Consider the following 19,519-nt stretch of genomic DNA (forward strand, 5'->3'; position numbering starts at 1 on the left):
GGGGTTAAACTGGTCTTCAGAACTGGTTAACAGATATTTGGTTGTAGCTATTACTGTTACTTTTTTACTGACTATTACTATTATTCAACATATAAACGGAATGTCAGAAGACAGACTTCCACGTATCGCCTTCCAAGGCAACCCTGAAGGACCCAGACCCCCAGGCAGACCTCCGAAAAGATGGAAAGACATCTGGGAGTCAACATCCCAATATGCGGAGGCACAAACAGATCCCTAGGATCTACAAAAAGAAGAAGAAGACTATTTTTAAATTTTACAGATATGGTTGTTATACACTAACAAGTTGAAATCAAAATGGCAGATCACCTGGTTTACTTATGATTTCCTGGTTTACTTATGATATGACAACGGGTCACGAAGTCCCATCTCTGTGAGCATAGAATCTTTCTCGATAAGTGACTGCAAGGTCACGGTGTAACTGTTTTAAAAAAATAATTACCATATAATATAATATTACGAGCTCCCAACTCGCACCCGAGTATATTGTATTCAGCATGTGGAGCTATCAATGAGTGTGCTGTCGCTGAACATGCCAATTATGGACTTAATAATTCAAGCACACACTGCGCACTCCGTGTCCTCGACATTTCTGTTGTGCCGGTAGCCGCGCGCAGAGACCTCGTGAACACCGCTCACAGAGCTTCTCCATCCATCTCTGTCTCTAGCCCGCGACTCCCAGTCACCATCGATTCCCGCCAACCTCAATGTGGCGTTCAGTTGATCCTTGTACCTCCTGTAATAACAAAACTTCATATAACAGAAAAAGAATTTCTTCGGCACACGGGAATCATAGATAAACTATATGGTCCTCCATCTCGATTTGATGCCAATCAATGCTTAAAATAGCATGACTTGTAAAAACAAAATTCATAAAGTCAGTACCAGATGCAGCACGAAATGAACCATTTTGTGTTTTGTAGATAACAGTCCTAAAGGAATCTAAGGAGAGCAGGAAGGTGGGTAGAGTAAAACAATCATTTTTGGTATTTTGATTACATTTTTATAATATTGTCGGCAAAATGAATAACATGCTGTGGCCTTCGCCGCTGATTCCATCCCACGACCACTCCGAAGTGCCCCCAAACACACGAGAGCCGGCACTCGCATCCTATAACTGAGACGTCCACACGTCACACGACCCGCTTACACTATCATAATCGTCCAACAATAGCCCCTTTGCTCGCACAAGTAAGCTCTCTTTGCGAGAGCATGATACAAGGCATTTTACATGAGAAAATCAACCTCTTACATCAACAGGAAGCACATCAATGTTTAAAATGCATTAAAGGCAGAAAAGCTCAAAGACACACTGTCCAAGAGCACGGGTATGTAGCCCCGAGTGCCCTAACCATTACTCCTTTCCTTTTTCTACCTATCTCTCTTTAATCTTCTTTCCCGTATAGCGATAATGTTCTACTCCCTGAATTCCTTCATTTATGTAGTATATATGCCTGCTAAAGGACATTCTTGCTAGAAAGCTATACAGAAAGGAATCAAAGAATAACAGCTGAGGAACCTGGGATCACATACCCATACTCGTAATAGAAAACATATGGAAACATTGAATTATAATGTTGAGATTAAATTAATAATTCTTGTCATACTCACTTCCACCTGTTGATTTGGGTAATTTAAGAGCTTCCAGCTATTAACAGACATCTTGGGACTGGTAAATATTACACGTTCAAAGTGTGTAAAGTGCCAGATCGCAAAAAAAATCTTTATTTGCAAGAATTCTGTGTCACAGAAAGATGATTTTCTACCTTTAATATTGAAACTATTTGAAAGACCACAGATAAAATTCATGCCATTGACAAAGAGAAAAGAAGCAGCATGTAATGGACACTCATTGCTTATGTATGTCAAACTAAATAGTTTAATGGTGGTGAGTGTGAAAACTAACCGATTATTATGAATGATATTATATATTAATCTTCGAAGGAAGAATCTTGGGAAAACGAACAAGAGGCCGCCCAAGAACTTCATACTTCCAGGATTTAAAGCGGCTCATGGACGTCTCCTCCTATTCGCAGCTCAAGAGGATGGCGACTGACAGAGACAAGTGGCTGACACAACAAGGCGCTGCATTTAGAAGATGATGATGATTATATATTAGTCCACCTTCAAAGTGTAGTAGTTAGCATGTTTGGCTACCCATACTGGAAGTCACTATGAAAATAAACATAAAAGATTTTTCACTCGTATATTTATTTATCAGACTCAAGAACAGGACTATTAACAATTAAGTTAAGATTGCATCAATATTATGCAGTGCCCTATACGTCACTGGATCCGGGCGGCGAATATTAGAAGAATTAGATCAACAGGTTAAAAATGGTCATCTTCCTTTATATTCCACGATTTATCTTGATATTTTAACAGTTTATTTTCCAATTTCTCAATGAGAATGGCTCCTTCTTTTTTTACTTAAATCCATCCATCTCAAATGGATTGCCAAAAAATGTATTTCTCTTACATCAATAAGCGTGAAAATTACAACATGGTCTCAAAAATTATATTTTAAACATTTTGCTTATGGACAAAAAGGGCACCTTCAAAAGACATTACAAAAAACGCCCATCTCAAACAATACTTTTTACATCAGATTCCATGTCACATGTGACAGTATAACATTTTTAAACTCTTCAGTAATACATATATTAAGTATTTTAATTTTAATAATCAGGGTTTTTATTGCTAAAGGATTGGGGAAATGATTTAATATGTATTTTGAAGTAACTTCGTTGTGGTAATACCATTAGGTTACTATAAAAAAAATGTCCTAACTAAATATACAAAGCCTGCATTTTTTTCTGGGCAGTGTTGCCATCATAATGATTTTCATCTTAAAATGTAGCTTAATTTTATACTGTTGACATCTATGAAAATAATCTTTCGTACAGTCACATGATAAAATTTGGGGTATATTGATCATGGCGACCATCATAATCAGCAAAATATATCTGCATTTCACTTGTGCCGCTTCTGCGATAGTAATTTGGGCACTTGGTTAAGAGTGAGAGAGACGCACAGATAAAATGTTTTATTGATTTAGGGTAATTATGTACTTAATTCAGTATGTCATCTTAATGGTATTGAACTTGCTTACATATTGTGGATTTCAGTACAGTAGAGAGGATTTTTTAATAAAATGAGTGTTCAAAATAAGAAATAAAGATGTCTTCATTTTTCCAAATGGTGGAAATGTCACCACTGAATTGAAATACAGTGATAGGGTTTTCTATAAATCAGAACCATTTCAAAGTAACCTAACGATATATATTTATAACAATAATAACAAATTTTGAATGCCGGCATTAAATGTGATTAATTTAGTACAGGTCTATGACTTTAGTATTTCATAATGACAATACCAAAGTCAGATCTGCACTAAATTTGTTCAATTTAGTCATCTCAAATTATTTATTTTATACATATTTTATTAAATATGAAGCTGGTTCAAAAACAAAATAAATGACTTATGATACCTTATTAAAACTTCAAATCTCAACATCTAAAATTGATGTTGAGGTCGCAATTTGGAGTTGGCATGTGATTCATAAATTTGAACTGATAGTTCACTGCCATCTGTGGGCAACACGAGAAAGCTTCCGTAATACCCTATTTACAGGGACTATCCGTTAGTTTTGTATGTGTATTATATAGATGATATCAAGAGTCTATTAAATTATTAGAATGATGCAGGTTTAAGTAAGTTCTATTGCTCATTTGTGAAATAAATGTACAAAGTTTGAATTAATTAACAAATTAAAAAGGTTTGGTAACATAACATTTCACTTCCTGTAATTTTTTTCTGCATATTTTCCTCAACATAAATAACTCCCAATGGTGTAATAAACATGATTTATTTTTAAATTTTCATGTATGCTGCCATACTAAGCTTGAAGGGATATGTACATAGGCAAACTTGAGATATTTCCCATTAAGAATTTAACATTTTATCATAAGTCGGCACTTCGTGATACCACCGATCAGGAACTATTAGCTACCAATCACTACCGGTATATTCCTGTCAGAGATTAACAATTTATCAGAAAGCAAAAGAATGCTCTCAGAACTTGTTTAACTCTATGTAGGGACAAGTGGTTTATTCCAAAATATACAAGCCATCAATATCAAGGAACCTGCCTACAGAGCGTCAAATTTATACAACAATTCAGGTTGCTTAGTATTTTATGCAAAGTAGATATGTTTCCCTCCCTAGTGTAATAGTTAGAGTGTTTGGCTACCATGCTGGAGATCCTGACTTCGATTCCCAGGGGGGTAAAAATATATATTAGCAATTTTCAATATAATATCTATTTAATATATCACTCTGGAATAGTACCTGAAGCGCAGGACTAATTGCCTTTGTGTACTTTACAATCGAAACAACACTGCATCTATGTGAAACAGTGCCCTACTGCCCTACGCACCATTGGGTGTGGATAGTTAGAAGAAAAATATAGCAAGTAATGCTAAAATTCTGAACCAGTCTCTATGCATCAATCACTCTTCTTTGCTTAATATGGCAGCATGACTAAGAATGTGAACATATAAATGATACAGGAATTCGGAAGAAAAAATATTTCATGGTTAAAATTCAGTCAGTAGTTCATCTCTATCATGATAAAGTTTTTAAGGACATCTATGATTTGAAAAAATCTTCCTTTAATTATAAGACTGCATAAAAACATAAATATTTATGCCTACACACTTTACTGTTGCAATTTGAAGAGCCAATGTTGTGCGATGGATGAAATAGTTACAATAAACCGTCTTTCTTTATTTTCAGCCAGAGTCCGTAATCAATTCAGGTATGCGTAGATTTTTGACATATCACTCACTCCTTTCAAGAACGTCATAAATAAAAAAAAACTGATTTTTCAGGAGAACATTTTTAAGTTTGAAAATATAATACAATGTTTTGAAAATAAATATCAAGCCACTTATTGAACTTTTTGCTGTGAAATAGATCTTTTAAGGTAAAACCTGAAGGTTTTTTCTCCATTTGAAAAATATTTAGTAAATTTTAAAAAATAATTAAACAATACATTTTCTTCAAAATGCAAAACTAACACTTTCTGCCCGGTAGCGAATAAATATTAAGTTAAAAATATGCCTCTTTTGCTGGGATGTAGTACATTTTCTGGGCATTTTGAAAACATGCACAACTAATAATTGTCAATTTTTTATTTATGACGTTCTTGAAAGGAGTGAGCGATATGTACATACATGTCAATAGAAAAATGATTACTTAAGAAATGTACTATAAATTTTGAAATGATATAAAAAATATATAACATTTCGAGTATGTTATCTCTGATTCTTTTCATACGCACTTACTGTCAAGGTATTTCAGCTCTATGACTGCACAAAAATGTCAAGAGATGGCGATAAAGTAATATATTTGTAAAGTAATACTGTGAAACAGTAAGCCTCTGAACAAGGTAGCATTCGTAAATGAGATTCACTGGAAATTGGGATTCAGTAACTCAATATGCATAAATGGATTAAGATCAAAGCAGTAAGCGCTACAACCTTGTAAGGTTATAAATGTTAACAAATTATACATTAACATATTGCCAATACTCTATTCCATCTTATTATTATAAAATAGTCTCGCAATATGATTATTCAACAAAATGATAGCACATCAAATGCGTCTCCTGAAAAGCAATAGAGGCAAATCACTTAAGCCATAGTCAATAGTGACCGAGGAGAGTCAGTATCATCCGTGAATGTCGAGGGATCACTGTAATTATTTCATTTTTTTTAAATAAAAGGGTGAAATGTCATTCTTTCATAAAAGAGATGTCGATGCATTGGAAACCACCCTGATCATGGTCGGAGTACTAGCGTTACTAATGAGAGAAGAAATAATCAACGCTTAATTCTAGTAGGACCTATAATACATTCTAGGAAAATAACTCTTTATATTCTATTACTATACATGTAACAGTTATTACACTGAAGCAGACACTTGTACAAAATATCATATTCTTTTCAATTGACAGTTGAAATGTACTATGATTTCTATCTCCTATAATGGAATCTTAAAAATAAAGCAAAAATCTTCAACCGAGGCTTTCAGATTTATAATTTGAATAAAGGTGAAGATTAAGCTTTTATTTTGATGGGTTAGGAATACCAAATACGGGAAACTTGACCGGTTTTGTATGATACGGCAACACCAGTGGAATGCCATCTGTAGGGAAGTGAAATATTACCAACTGTCAACCGGTATATGTATTTGCAAATAACTGGTATTGAAAGCAGCTTGTTATCATTTTATTTGCTTATTTTTTTTCCTATCAGCACTCAATGATGAATAGAGAAATGCATCTTTGCCTGTATTTTTAAAAAATAATAAACACTAATATACATAACATTTAAATTTCATACTATTTTCAAATGGCCCGTAATTAATAAAAGGAATTAAGTTATGATAGAGTGCTCAAACCTTGGAAATTTGACTCACACCAACCACGTAACCTGACCTGACCATTGAGGATGATAGATTTATTAAATTATTTTATCATCTGTTCATTTTGTCACTGAAATAACAGCTCACTGAAAAGATGAGAAAGACTTAAAAAGAAAAAAAAACACAAGTCTGTGAAGTCATCAATTCACTGTCATTGATATGAATCAGAGAATCAGTGGGTAAGATTCACTCGAAACTAAGATCAGTCGCTCAATCACTGCACCTGAATGAAACATTGATATCCGGTTGTTCACAAATGACCCATGTCTACTGCAGTGCTCTACGCATCATTGGTGTGAATGAGGAAAAAAGATAATGTTAAAATCAACAGTTTTGTCAATACACTTTTGTGTAACAGCCTTCATGATTTAGTATTGGATTAATGGCTACTGTTCAATACCTATACAAGAAAGGTTTATTGGTTATTAAAATTCTTAATATGTGACACCCATGATTGAAACATGTGCACAGCTGTGGGCGGTTTATTTTGAGAAATCTTCTAGCATTCAAACGTAATATACTGTATCTTCATCCAGATTAATGTGGATCGTAGCATTATACAACAATATTCATATATTTTCTTTGTTTTGTGCATTTTTACTAAACATTTTTAAAGAAATGAAATAACCTTATAAATATCTCAGCTACCGTTTCCTTAACTTTAATTAATATTTAGATATCAAAATCTCAGATAAGGACAGATGCGAGTCCCTACTTTTCTCTATGATTATTATAAAGTAATGCTATCACGTGTGAGAGTGGAGTGTTTCTACTTCAAATTATGTCATATTAGTAAATATATTTCCCCACCCGACCTTCACTACGGTAATAAAATGTATAGCTTTAAATATCAACTTTTGTAAATATTCTCATATTCCTTAATCATAAGCTGTGCTTCCATTATAATATAGATACGTTACAATTACCAAAGGGAAAAAGTTCCATAAGACATCATGGATTATTATTATACTCACATCGACGGCTAATAGCCGTCTTCTACGTTGAACTATTTTCAAAACTAATAAATCCAACTATTTCTTGGTCATATTTGATATTACTTTATTAAAAATTATCATATTTATCATTAGTTAAATTTTAAAAGCGATTTATTGAATGCACCTTTAAAACATTTGGACATTAACAATGCTTCAAAGTATAAATTTCCTATCGTCGTAACTTTAGTCATAAACGAGTCTTGTAAAAGACATCTACCGAGATATATATTTCCCGATGTAAACAAAAATATATTTACCAGTAAATAGTGCTCAAAATTTTATTCATTTAGTTAAGCGTAATCTTTAAGAATGTCGATTAACTAACTTAGTACATATTTTATGTCAATAAACATATAATATGGCGCTCCTAAGTCGTCGCGTTAAGGTTCTAGTCTATAGGTGCGCTCCTACCTCTAGCAATATCTTCTCTATGCACACATGAGGACATGAGGTAGCAAATAAAACCGAATTACAGTTGTCCTTCGCTCAGATTACTATCACACTCGTTGTGCACTTAGCGGATAGATATATGTACTTAAATCATAAGGTAGCCTTATTCTACGTTAGCATGCGTCCATTTGCATTCATTATAACTTAAAGACTTTACAAAACTTCCGTTGCATTTAACAAGTGAGTTTTGGTAACTCTAATAGTGACGGTAACAAATCTAGTTACAGACAGGCAACCACTCCAAGTACACGCTGCAAACACTTCAAATATGTTAACATTCCTACCTAAGAGAGTAATATTAAGGACGTCGGATTCGTAAGATTCTTTCAAACAAGCGAGACTGCGAATTCAGTGGAAACAACCGGAGAATTTGGAGAGGGAATCAAGCGGATACGGGAAGGGAAGGTTCGCAGATGCACTTGTGTTTTCTTTGCCTATCCGTAACTTGTAACAAATACATTATGCCAATAGAAAATGTATGAAGTTTTGGTGTTTGGGGGCACTCGAGCCGGATCGGCCGGCGCGATGGAATCCTGAAAAACAATTCACAGAACACATTGCCTATTTTAAATATATAATAATCTTAGATTCATTTAACGATTCTAGTAACAAACTAGTTATTTGATATATTCATCTATTTAAATATTTCCACGAAAACGAGATGTCCTCCATCGGGATACTGTCCAAACGGCGGGACTTGTATACTTAATACAGTTTCACATTAAACGCTGCGTAGATGCTCCGCTAATAATAACATCCTTATTCCTCAATGTCTCTGTGCGTTATCTGTCTTAATGTTACATCATACCCCATCCAAATGCCTTCAAATTTCACCCCACGTCTTCTCAATATCACTCTAATTACAATTATGGGGTTTTCTTCTTTGCCAATACTGACAATTTTCTAACTGACATTTTGTCAGAAACAGATAGTTTTCATCACAGATTGTTTTTACTTAGTTTAAATAATACAGAAATATGAATACCGTAAATAATACATATTAATGTGGGTATCCATGTTTGTTTACAATTGCATACTAAACAATCTGGGATAAAATCTGATAAACTGACAGTTTTGGTCAATTTTTAAACGGTGAAAGAACGCCATTTTAGTAAATCTGGATGAGGTATTGTTAATTTTGTGCAGTTTTAAAACAATCAATGCCAGAGCCGAATTTGAAAGTGCACGGTGTACCAACAATATTAAAGAAAACATATATTCATTACAATTTTTACATCATCGATAACAATATTTTTTACACAATCAAAGTAAATAATGATTACACACATCAAGTCTAAGGTAAATAAAATTTATATAAGGGTTGGGATTTTAAAATACCGTAAAGTGGGTATACATTGCACCAAAATATTGCATTTTTTCAAAAAATTGTCTATTCAGATCAGGTTTTTTACTTTTTCTGAGGTTTCAACTATTGCAATGTAATAACACATATACCTGTAACATGTCTGATACGTTTTAAAATTTTTATCTATTTTGCCTGTATTTTTTTTTTATATTTATATTTTGGTGCAAAGTATCCCGGGGTAAAGTACAACTTTGCACCATGATATTTTCTCTACACTTTTCGTACTAGAATCCAAATTGATGCAAAGTAAAGGCTATCCTACAAGTTTTGTTGCACCTTATGAAGGGTTTTGGCTCACAGTTCACTAAATGCAGATTATAATATTGTATAATTATGGAAAAATAAGACACTTGATAGAAATTTTTTAAAAAAAATATTGAAAAATCTAACAAAAATGTTTTTTTTTTCAATACTGAAGGTTTAAAATTATATAAAATAAAAGGTGGATAATAAAACATATCGTACTACATAGGTAATAGGAATTAAAATTAAATTAGGTCTAAATATGGTCAAGTTCCGGGACGGTAAAGAAACCTCTTTTGGATTGCATTTTCGGTTCTTTTATGGAACCCGCTACATCCTTCCAAGAATATTGAAGAAAGTCATCCTTCATCGGCCACTTCCACGATTTGAGACTCTCCTGCATGGATTTAACAGCTCTGTCTTTCTTTATTTCCAAAATCTGTCCCGGAAATTTTTCTCCTTCATAATGAAATACGACATATTCTTCCACCTTCTTTTTTACTGGTCCTAATGAAATGGAAGAACAAATACGATAACTGGTTTCAGTCATCGTTTTTGTTCTTCTCCCTCTTCCTCAAAGCTTCCGTGTGAACTATAATCAGTTAATACTAGATATGCTGGAAGTTTCGATGCGGAAGGTGGGATCATTGATGTAGTTGGTTCAGGTAGCATTTGTGTCTCGTCAACGTTCATTTCGACATTTGGATCGTGAGCAATGCTCTTACCTGGTTCTATCGGTATCGTTTTCCTGCGTTTTAAGACTGAATTCTTTGGGTTGAATCTGTTTTCTTCCAAAAACTGTTGAAAACTCTGGCGCACGTCATTTTCATACGCTTTTAATGGCAACCGATTAAGCAACTGACCAGTTTTAGCAACAGTCAAGGTTTTATTTCTTTGCAAAAATGATCTTATCCATTCAGAGCCTGGTACGTTGTTCTTTAATATTTGTACTCTTCTGCCAAATCTATCCAAATAGGCTATTAGAATGTAGCGATTGTTAAAAACACTCACTGGGAAACCGTACTCACTCATGTCTACTATGCAGTTTACGAAGGATTGCTCTTCGCCCTTGTCACATATCGGAGGTTTTCCCACAGGTTTTGTGTGCTGACCTTTGAGCTTATAGTTAATCGTCCTTCTAGGGATTTTCTTCAGCCTTTCTTTGACTGATTGTATCATTTCGAATGGCCTCCAAACACTGCTCCACTCTCTTCGGTGTAAAATCGCAGTATCGTCTGGCATAAGGCCGCTGTTTGTGTGTTCTTGACATTTTTAAAAAAAAGTATACCATCAGGAATTAAGTAAGTACACAAAACCTATAGATATTTAGCAAACATGTCAAGTTGTATTAGCCGTTTTAAGACTTTTCATCAAATTAATTAACTATGGCCTTTTGTGGATACTCTGCACTTGGTGCAATGTTACCCCAAATGTGGTCAATACAAGTCAGTTCTTAAAAAAATATTATTTTTACAAAAACTTGACAATGTAACTAAAAAATACAGCATTTGAGAAAAGCAGGGCCTATCTACCTACGATTTAGAGACCACTCGCTTGTTGTAACTAGTTTCAGTATACTGATTCCACTGGATTTTTTCGGACACAATTTTCAGACAGAAAACTTTCTTTACGTTCGGACAGGAAAAGCGCATTGAAGCAATAGCGACCGACTGTTACTTCTGTAAACTTAAAAGTAGATTGAAGTGCCATCTATCAGAAATAATAGAAAGTAGAATGAAAAATGACATGTATCAGAGATGACCAGCTCTACAATTTCTTTACAGAAGGTGGTGCAAAGTATCACCCATGGTGCAAAGTATACCCACTTTACGGTACATAATATGAATAAAGAAAACTCTTTTAAGGAGCCGTGCACTTACCAAAATTAATTCATACAAAATGTATGCAGTAATAAAAATAATAGTGTTATAAATAGAGAAAAATTACTTATTTTAAGTAGAATAAGCGTAGAATTGTAAGATTATAATGATAAGTTTATTATTTTGACAAGATTTCTATGAAAAATAGTTAAAACCTAGCGTTCTATGATATATTTCCTTATTATATTTATTACTGCAACAATTGTGTATGTGAAAAATAACTTGCCTAAAAATGGAATTACACATGAACACTTTTCACCAATCATTTTAGATATAACAATAATTAGGAATAACAAAACTTGGTGTAATAACTTGTCATGGGGAAAATGCGCTTTTATAGCTCACAGTATCGGGTCAATATGACCCAGAATACGTGATTAAGAGGACAGTAATTTAAATATGAAAAGTAATGTACTATTAAAAATGATTGTTCAAAATCTTCAATCTTAGAAGTTATCCAGCGAATGCTTTGATACAATGTTGTACGCAGGTGTTTTTTCTATAAACTGGTGAGTTGTTTTTACCTGACACAGGTAAAAATATACTTTTTATGAAAAACAGTTTTTTTAACAATACTAAACATTCCTCATGGCAGGCACCTAGCATTGTTTTTTCATAGATTATTAATATTCTCATAGCTTCGCAAGCATTGTAAATTAAAAATGTTAGAAATGCATGCTTTCTATTTTATTTTATTTCCATTCAACCAGACTGAGCCACAACAATGCGTGGACGGTTACAGGTAGTTTAAAATAAAACATATTAATAGTTTTTTTTAACAAACATGCCTAGTATAATTGGTGCGATTTGTATAGAAATAACAAAAAACATGGCATTAATAAATAAGTCATCAAGTCCGGCTCCGGCATTATGTGGAATAAAATTGTTTGTTTTATAAAATATACATATTAGTAACAGTCCCTTGAGATGTTCTCATAAAATATACATTATACAAATCTTTGCTCACCACACAATATAATGCTGTGTCAAATTTGTGTGCGTACATGTTAGAACCGTGTGGCCAAAGACGCGCCTTCGGGGTAACCCATCTTGTGATCTAATCTCTCCATTAACGACTAGAACGGGGAAACAGTCAGATTATCTACAAAGGAACCATTCACACTGTGACCTGCCGGGGTAAGCAGTGAAACATTCACCAAACATCCCGTCACTCGAAACCCAATATTTCCTTTAAACCAATCTCATACAAACAGAATATATAATTTTTTGTAGGTACCATTTCAATACTATCTACATACACAGAATTTGTAAATATATTTTTTTTCCTTTTTACATCGAGCACCTTTAATATTCACAACATATCTCTCCCTTTTTATAAACCCCGCTCATTCATTCACACATAACAAAAACATAGATACTGCGTAGTAGTCACAAACTGATATTCAATTATCATGGGAGAATGCTGGCCAGGAATATAATAAACTTTTTCTATATTTGAATGCATACAATAAAGGTCTTCTATTTTCCTATTCACCGTACAGTTGTAAACTTTGGATTACAACTGTGTATTGTTATTGATACTGATAGTTGTTAATTTATAGGTAGTAACTGTTAAATCACTAAAAATTACATATAGCTGTCAAATTACCAAACAGTTATAACTATCGTATTGCCAAACAGTTTTCGCCATCAGATTTCTTGAACGTTGATTCAATAATTCATCTGAATTAACACTTTTTGTTAGGATTCAACATTTTTTTGCGATAATTTAAGTTCTATTTTATCCAATTACGAATTATCAAAAGTTTCGTTTAACCGACAGATTACTGAACTACAGTAAAAGCATTTTCATTCGAATTTGAAAGGCACAAGATTAAATATTATAATAATTCATAATTGATTACAAAATACCAACTTCAAGGAGTTTATTTAATCATTCACCTGAATTAAAACATTTTGTTATGTATACAATTTATATTTGAAGCACTAACTTTGTGATTTTCCATTTTATAATTAAAATGTTGCTTTGTTTTAAAATCACTATAAATTAATCACTATAAAACTATTTATAGTGATTTTAAAACAATGTTACATTTTAATTATACATTTTGTTATGATTTAACTTGGATTTTTCTTGATGTTTTTAATTTTATTTTGTCAAATTATGAATTATCAAAAGTTTTGTATCAAAAGATACAACCAATAGTAAAATTCATTGGGATTCCAAACGAAAATTCTGTCACAGTTCAAATAAAGGAGCTTTAACAGAATATGGTGGATGATAACAATAACCATCGGCTATCTGGCGAATTATAACCGTCTGATATCTGAATTATAATCCTGGAGTGGCCTACAAAAATTTGTGGCAGTAAATTGGATCAATTGGTGACTTCTACACGGGAGTACTAAAAATGAACTATGTGGGCATTATATACACCATATATAACATTTAATAATACTGTTAGTTCTCAACAAAATATTTAAAGATAATTTGTAATAAATTTGTATAAAAATCGCTCTTGTAGGTATAAGCTCAAATGTTACAAAACGTATTCGATGTTTATTACTTAGGTACATTTGAAAATGATTTGTATGCGTATATAACTAAACGGAATGGGATACCTCGAAGGCGGGCGCTTTGAACAGTTGCCATACATATATATATAAATATACATAATATTCTGACGTACATTTCAATAATTCTCTTTTATATAAAAACAATTTCTCTAGTAACAATGGGCTACCTAAAATACAATATCTTACTCGTACCTTTAATATAGAAGAATTGGAGAAAAAACTTCTTGGGGGCGAGAGAAGAGAATGCAATGAAAAGTGGTACATCCCTCACAACCTACCAGGCTAGACTCGCACGAGTGGGGGCCACCCGACCGGTGCTCGCAGCCCTGCGGGCGGGAGTCCATATAAACACTACTAATCCGTCGGGGGCCACCTGCCGGCGGGCCCCAAGGAAGACCGAAGCCCTGTGAAGGCTGATATGTCCTGGCATGAGGCTGTCGAGACACATTTCCATCCCGCGAGGTTACGTTACGTCCGACACTTTTGATCCTGCAGCTTTTGGTAAGGTCCATCTTGCAAGTTTTAATTTAGATCCTGCGTGGTTGGTTAGGTCCTACACATTTTTTCCTGCAAGTTTAGATTAGGTCGGACACATTTTAATCCTTTTCAGTAGTTTTGTTTGGGTCTATCTTGTAAGTTGTGACACACATTTCTATCCTGTACGTTTTGGTAGGGTATATCCTGTGTGTTAATATTTGAATTCGACACACTTCCATTCTGCAAGTTTACAATAGATTTTTATCTGATTTAAGATATTTACTAAAGAACAGTTCTGTTGGAAAGTCATTTATGAAGTGAAGTTTCATTGTTTTTGTTATTTTGTAATCTACCTTACTTAATATTGTAAGTACCTGTCTTGCAATAAGCGATTAATTTTAATTTGACAGAATGCGTTTTAAAATGTAATACACATTACATCACCCAGTATTTTAGTAGAATCTTTTTTACTAATTTTCAGCTTCACTGCAGGGTTATAATAGATGGTCAGTGTGGTTGAATATTTACAGACTAAAAATGCAGAATAGAAGTGTGTCTACAGTCCGTGGAGTGCCAAAGTGTGTAGGAAAGTTTGGTAGAGGCCTTGGATGGTGTCCGGTATAGTACTCGACCACTCCGGGAGCTCTGACCTGTATGTACATCTGACCCTAGCTGTGACAACCAGGAACACAGCTGACTCCGACCTTCGTAACTAGGTCTACAACCGACCCCGACTGTCATAATTAGGTATTCAACTGACCCAATCACTTAGCCAGGTAAACATTTGATGCCAACTGTAATAATTAGGCACACAACTGACCCCTACTGTCACAATCAGGTATTGAATTGACCTCAACTATTACAACCAGGTATTCGACCCTGTCACAACTAGGTGTACAACAGACCCTAACTGTCACAGATAGGTGTATAACTGACCCCAACTGTCACAACTAGGTCTACAACAGACCCTAACTGTCACAGATAAGTGTACAACTGACCCCAACTGTCATAGATAGGTGTGCAACAGACCCTAACTGTCACAGATAGGTGTACAACTGACCCCAACTGTCACAACTAAGTGTACAACAGACCCTAACTCAAACTGAGCACCGATGATATTGGCGACAAGCGACTAATTTCCGAGAAATATCCTAAATAGAGATTCCATTGCCACGACTTCCCTAGCTACATTCTACGATACTTTGATAGATTTGTAAATATTGTTTATCTACAGATTTGAATAAATATTTATGAAAAATTGTATAGAAAAGATCCAACTATTCTACTATATATTTGTATGTATATGTAATATTATTACGGGTACGCTATAACCATTATAACATTCCAGAAACACTATTTTACACACACTTCAAGACGTTTTCCTCCTATAATTTTCAATCCATTACACATTTTGTGTCAATATAAAATGAAGCGTAAATTCAATACTTTTCAATCCGTTCACATCTCTGGGCCATTTTACGAACCGCACTTGCATTACACACAAATCATTCGCAACTATCGGAATCCTAACAAAATATCAATCTTACCTCTCAAGTCGCCAACCAGATGAGAAGAATAGTCATAGTAGGGACACCGAAAACTTCTATTCTATTGTTTTTTTTAAATGGCTCTAAATTTTCAAATCTAAACGAGTAAAAAACAAACGAACACTGACAGTGTCAGTTATTTTTTTGACATCCCATCAAAGATGAAGAAGAATATGGAAGTCTGGGCATTTACGGGGCTGGCAACCGTCATAGGTTGGTTGAAGTGATCACATTACACACGTGTAACATTCACCAATTCTACCCATTATTGACAACCACACTACTCAAATTCTTGGAAGTTCTATATGTATGAACCAATTCAGAAACATTGTTATTGAATCACTAGAACTTCACTAGAGACATCTATTGGTGAGATGAAAAGAAGCTTTTTATTGAGCAGAAACTCTTATATCAGTGTCAGTTATTTACAAGGCTAATTTTGTAATATGTAAATATTATCCGACATACTTTATCTGTCAGTCCGCCTCCGTGGTGTAATGGTCAGCACGCTCGGCTACCAAACTGGAGGTCCCGGGTTCGAATCCCAGGGAGTTGGGGGTCAAATAAATATAGGTGATTTTTTCAATTCAATACCTGAAGCGGAGGGCTGATCACCTTTTTTTCATGTGTTAACGACTAAGATAACATTAAGTTTATATGATGCAGTGCCCTATGCACCATCGGGTGCGAATGAGGGTTGGAAAAAATACTTCAATCTGATAAACTAGCGGACCAAAACGGAGTCCTGGTACCAGCCCAAATGTATTGAGGCGTAGGATGAAGTTGGCAAAAGAAGGATGCGTACACTCGGAGGAATGCGTAGCAACGTAATGTGTAAAATAAAATAGCTAATAAATTCAATTTAATTTAATTACTAACCCCATAGTTTAAACTTCATTAAAAACCGGCGAAGCTGGGATAATCATGTGTCCCGAAGTGCCCTTTCGGGATTCATGGACTATTACCTGAAAAACAGGACAATAACTGAAAACTGTGACGTTTTATGTACTTACATAATCACGAATGTTTTGACAGATCCATAGCGAAATTGTGCTGCCAGAAATTAACTTTAAAAAAAATTAAACGATTTTTCGGCATCCCTAATACAAGTGTAAAACATTACGAAAAGTAGTGTTATGATTTGATAAATTGTCAATAATATATTGGTCACGAAACCAGAAAAGAGTACTAGCATAAAATACACGTATGTATATTGATATTTGATCATAAATGTACTAATTGTATAAGAAATTTTAAGACAGTAAACAGACGAAATCCAAGAACACTGCTATGAAAATTCATATCCATTTGGTTAAAAAATAACCCCACTTGACAGAAGACATTTTAAAATGTCCGATTTGAAATTTGGTAGCGAAATTTACAGTGAGAAACTAGCAACACTTTGTAAGTTAGTAAGTAAGTACCTTTTAGTGTTGCCATAGGCTTTCACTTTTGCATTTCGTTACATATGAAATACGAAATACTCGTTCGTTAGTTTTGACTTGCCACTTCATCCACGGAAGATTAAATCGATCTAAATAAATTCATTCCTTTTCTTATGTCAAAAACCAATCACACCACCATTGCAACAACAAACTTTTACATAACAATAAGGATTACGAACACATATTAACGAAAAATGTAAAACCGATTCTACATGGAAAATAAAATCGATATAAAAAGGTGATTTCATTCGAAAACTACAATACAATTTTTAAAAATACCGGAGGTTTTAAAGAATTACGCATATATTATATTTAAAGCTACGAATCTTTTCCGAAATCTTTACTTTAATCAACGTGACGAATACTCGTAGAAAGTGACGAATGAGGAATACTGTTATTTGAAGAGGATTAAAAACTTCATATTAGAGAAAAATTGACGATTCAAGAGGACCTTCCGAGGCCGGTCGCTTGTCGATATACCAAAAGTGACGGTGCCGAGTCGTTTGTCGCCAATATCACGGCTCACCTGTCAAATTTGACGACACCAGCTAGTCTCCCTAGATTATTAACACTATAAGAGACCTATTTGTAATAATAAAGTTTATTGCTTTGTTCGGAGCCGTCGCACCGGCCGCCTAGACGGGGCAGACGAGGAACTCGTACTCGAAGCCCAGGCTGACCGCCACGAACACGAAGTACAGCAGGAACATGGTGAAGCCGAGGCTCTTGTTCATCTTCCAGTGGAAGCACGCGATGGACATGATCACGAACAGCAGCATCATGAAGAGGATGGCGATGCTGCACACCATTCCCACCGAGTTCACCTCCACGGGCCGTCCGTAGATGATGCCGTATATCAACCATGGAACGGGCAATCTGGAATTGACAAAAAATCACTGTTATATTTTGTTTCACCGTTTGATCAACCCTAGATTACAGGACGATCGTAAAATTTACGACAAACGTCCAATCTGTGAAAGCACCGAGGCAACATATAAAAATAATGCAGTGATAACCATGTAATATGTATCTTAATTTTTTACCGATAAACAAATCCTGTTATCTACGGTTTTTGAATATCCGTTTCGGCCCTTTTTTGGTCGAAAAAAAAAATCATCGTTAACACTAGTTAAGTAAAGGATCACAGGTATATTTTGAGTAGTTTACTAAAATCAAACAATGAATCTATTTACCTGGCATTTACGATGTTTTTCCAGGAAATCATTAACCTGAGATATCATTCTAGATTAAAATCAATTTTAACTTTCAGTATCTGAATCTATATAAACCGCAGTGAAGCGAAAATTTTACGAAAATGGGGCAATATAAATTATCCAAAATTATTATTATTATATAGATCATTGTCCCGCCGCGTGTGTGCCGCGGAACACTGATGTACCGTGGTGATTAGTTGGTGTGCCGCGAAAAAGGTCTAGTTTTGTGAAAATAACACAATTGCTCCAAATTTTGATAGCCTGTGCTCAGTTAAGTAGGCTCACATTTCGCATTAAACATAATATGTTAAATATGTTACCATAATATGGTTATTGCAACTCTGAATTTTCTTAATTTGGTAGACGTATCTTTTTTTTAAAGAGAATATTTGTGTTTTTATTATTTACACAAATATTACAAATAATATTTGTGTTTTTATTATTTACAATTATTTTAATTTCATACTATTTCTGTGAGCCTAAGCGGCTCATTATTAGAAATAGGTATCAAATTGTGGTAGAGTCGGTTCGAACCGAGTAACTCTGACTTAAGAGTCCGCGACACTAACCACGGGACCATAACCCGACAAATAGAATAGAAAGAGTCTGCGGAACACTGATATAGATGTTCATAGAACCTTTACAACCAAAAAACCAGCCTGTACTAAATATTTATGCCATCACATATTAATGCACGAAGAGAGCCTATTTTTGAGTATTTTTTCTGCCACCAGATCATGGGAAATGGATGTGTTCGGAAAATAGCAGACGATAATCTGGCAATGGGGATCGCATCAATAATGCATGTGGGAGGTGAATCCTTCGGCGAGGCAGTTAGGTAAATAACAAGTCAAGC

At 34.4% G+C, this 19,519-nt stretch overlaps 1 protein-coding gene across 1 annotated transcript in view; it reads right to left on the bottom strand.

Moving 5' to 3' along the window:
- Positions 1-1,004: 1,004 nt before the first annotated feature.
- LOC148308596 (sodium/potassium/calcium exchanger Nckx30C-like) overlaps positions 1,005-19,519 on the bottom strand; it is a 119,367-nt gene continuing 100,852 nt past the window's right edge. The window contains exon 7 of the mRNA XM_088261496.1: positions 1,005-18,325. Coding sequence (XP_088117622.1) covers positions 18,085-18,325 — 241 coding nt within the window. The 3' untranslated portion in view covers positions 1,005-18,084. The remainder of the gene's footprint in view (positions 18,326-19,519) is intronic.

The sequence above is a fragment of the Brachycentrus maculatus genome, unplaced genomic scaffold, assembly GCF_059751285.1.
Source record: "Brachycentrus maculatus isolate JH-2025_06_01 unplaced genomic scaffold, ASM5975128v1 h1tg000157l, whole genome shotgun sequence".
Classification (NCBI taxonomy): Eukaryota; Metazoa; Arthropoda; class Insecta; order Trichoptera; family Brachycentridae; genus Brachycentrus; species Brachycentrus maculatus.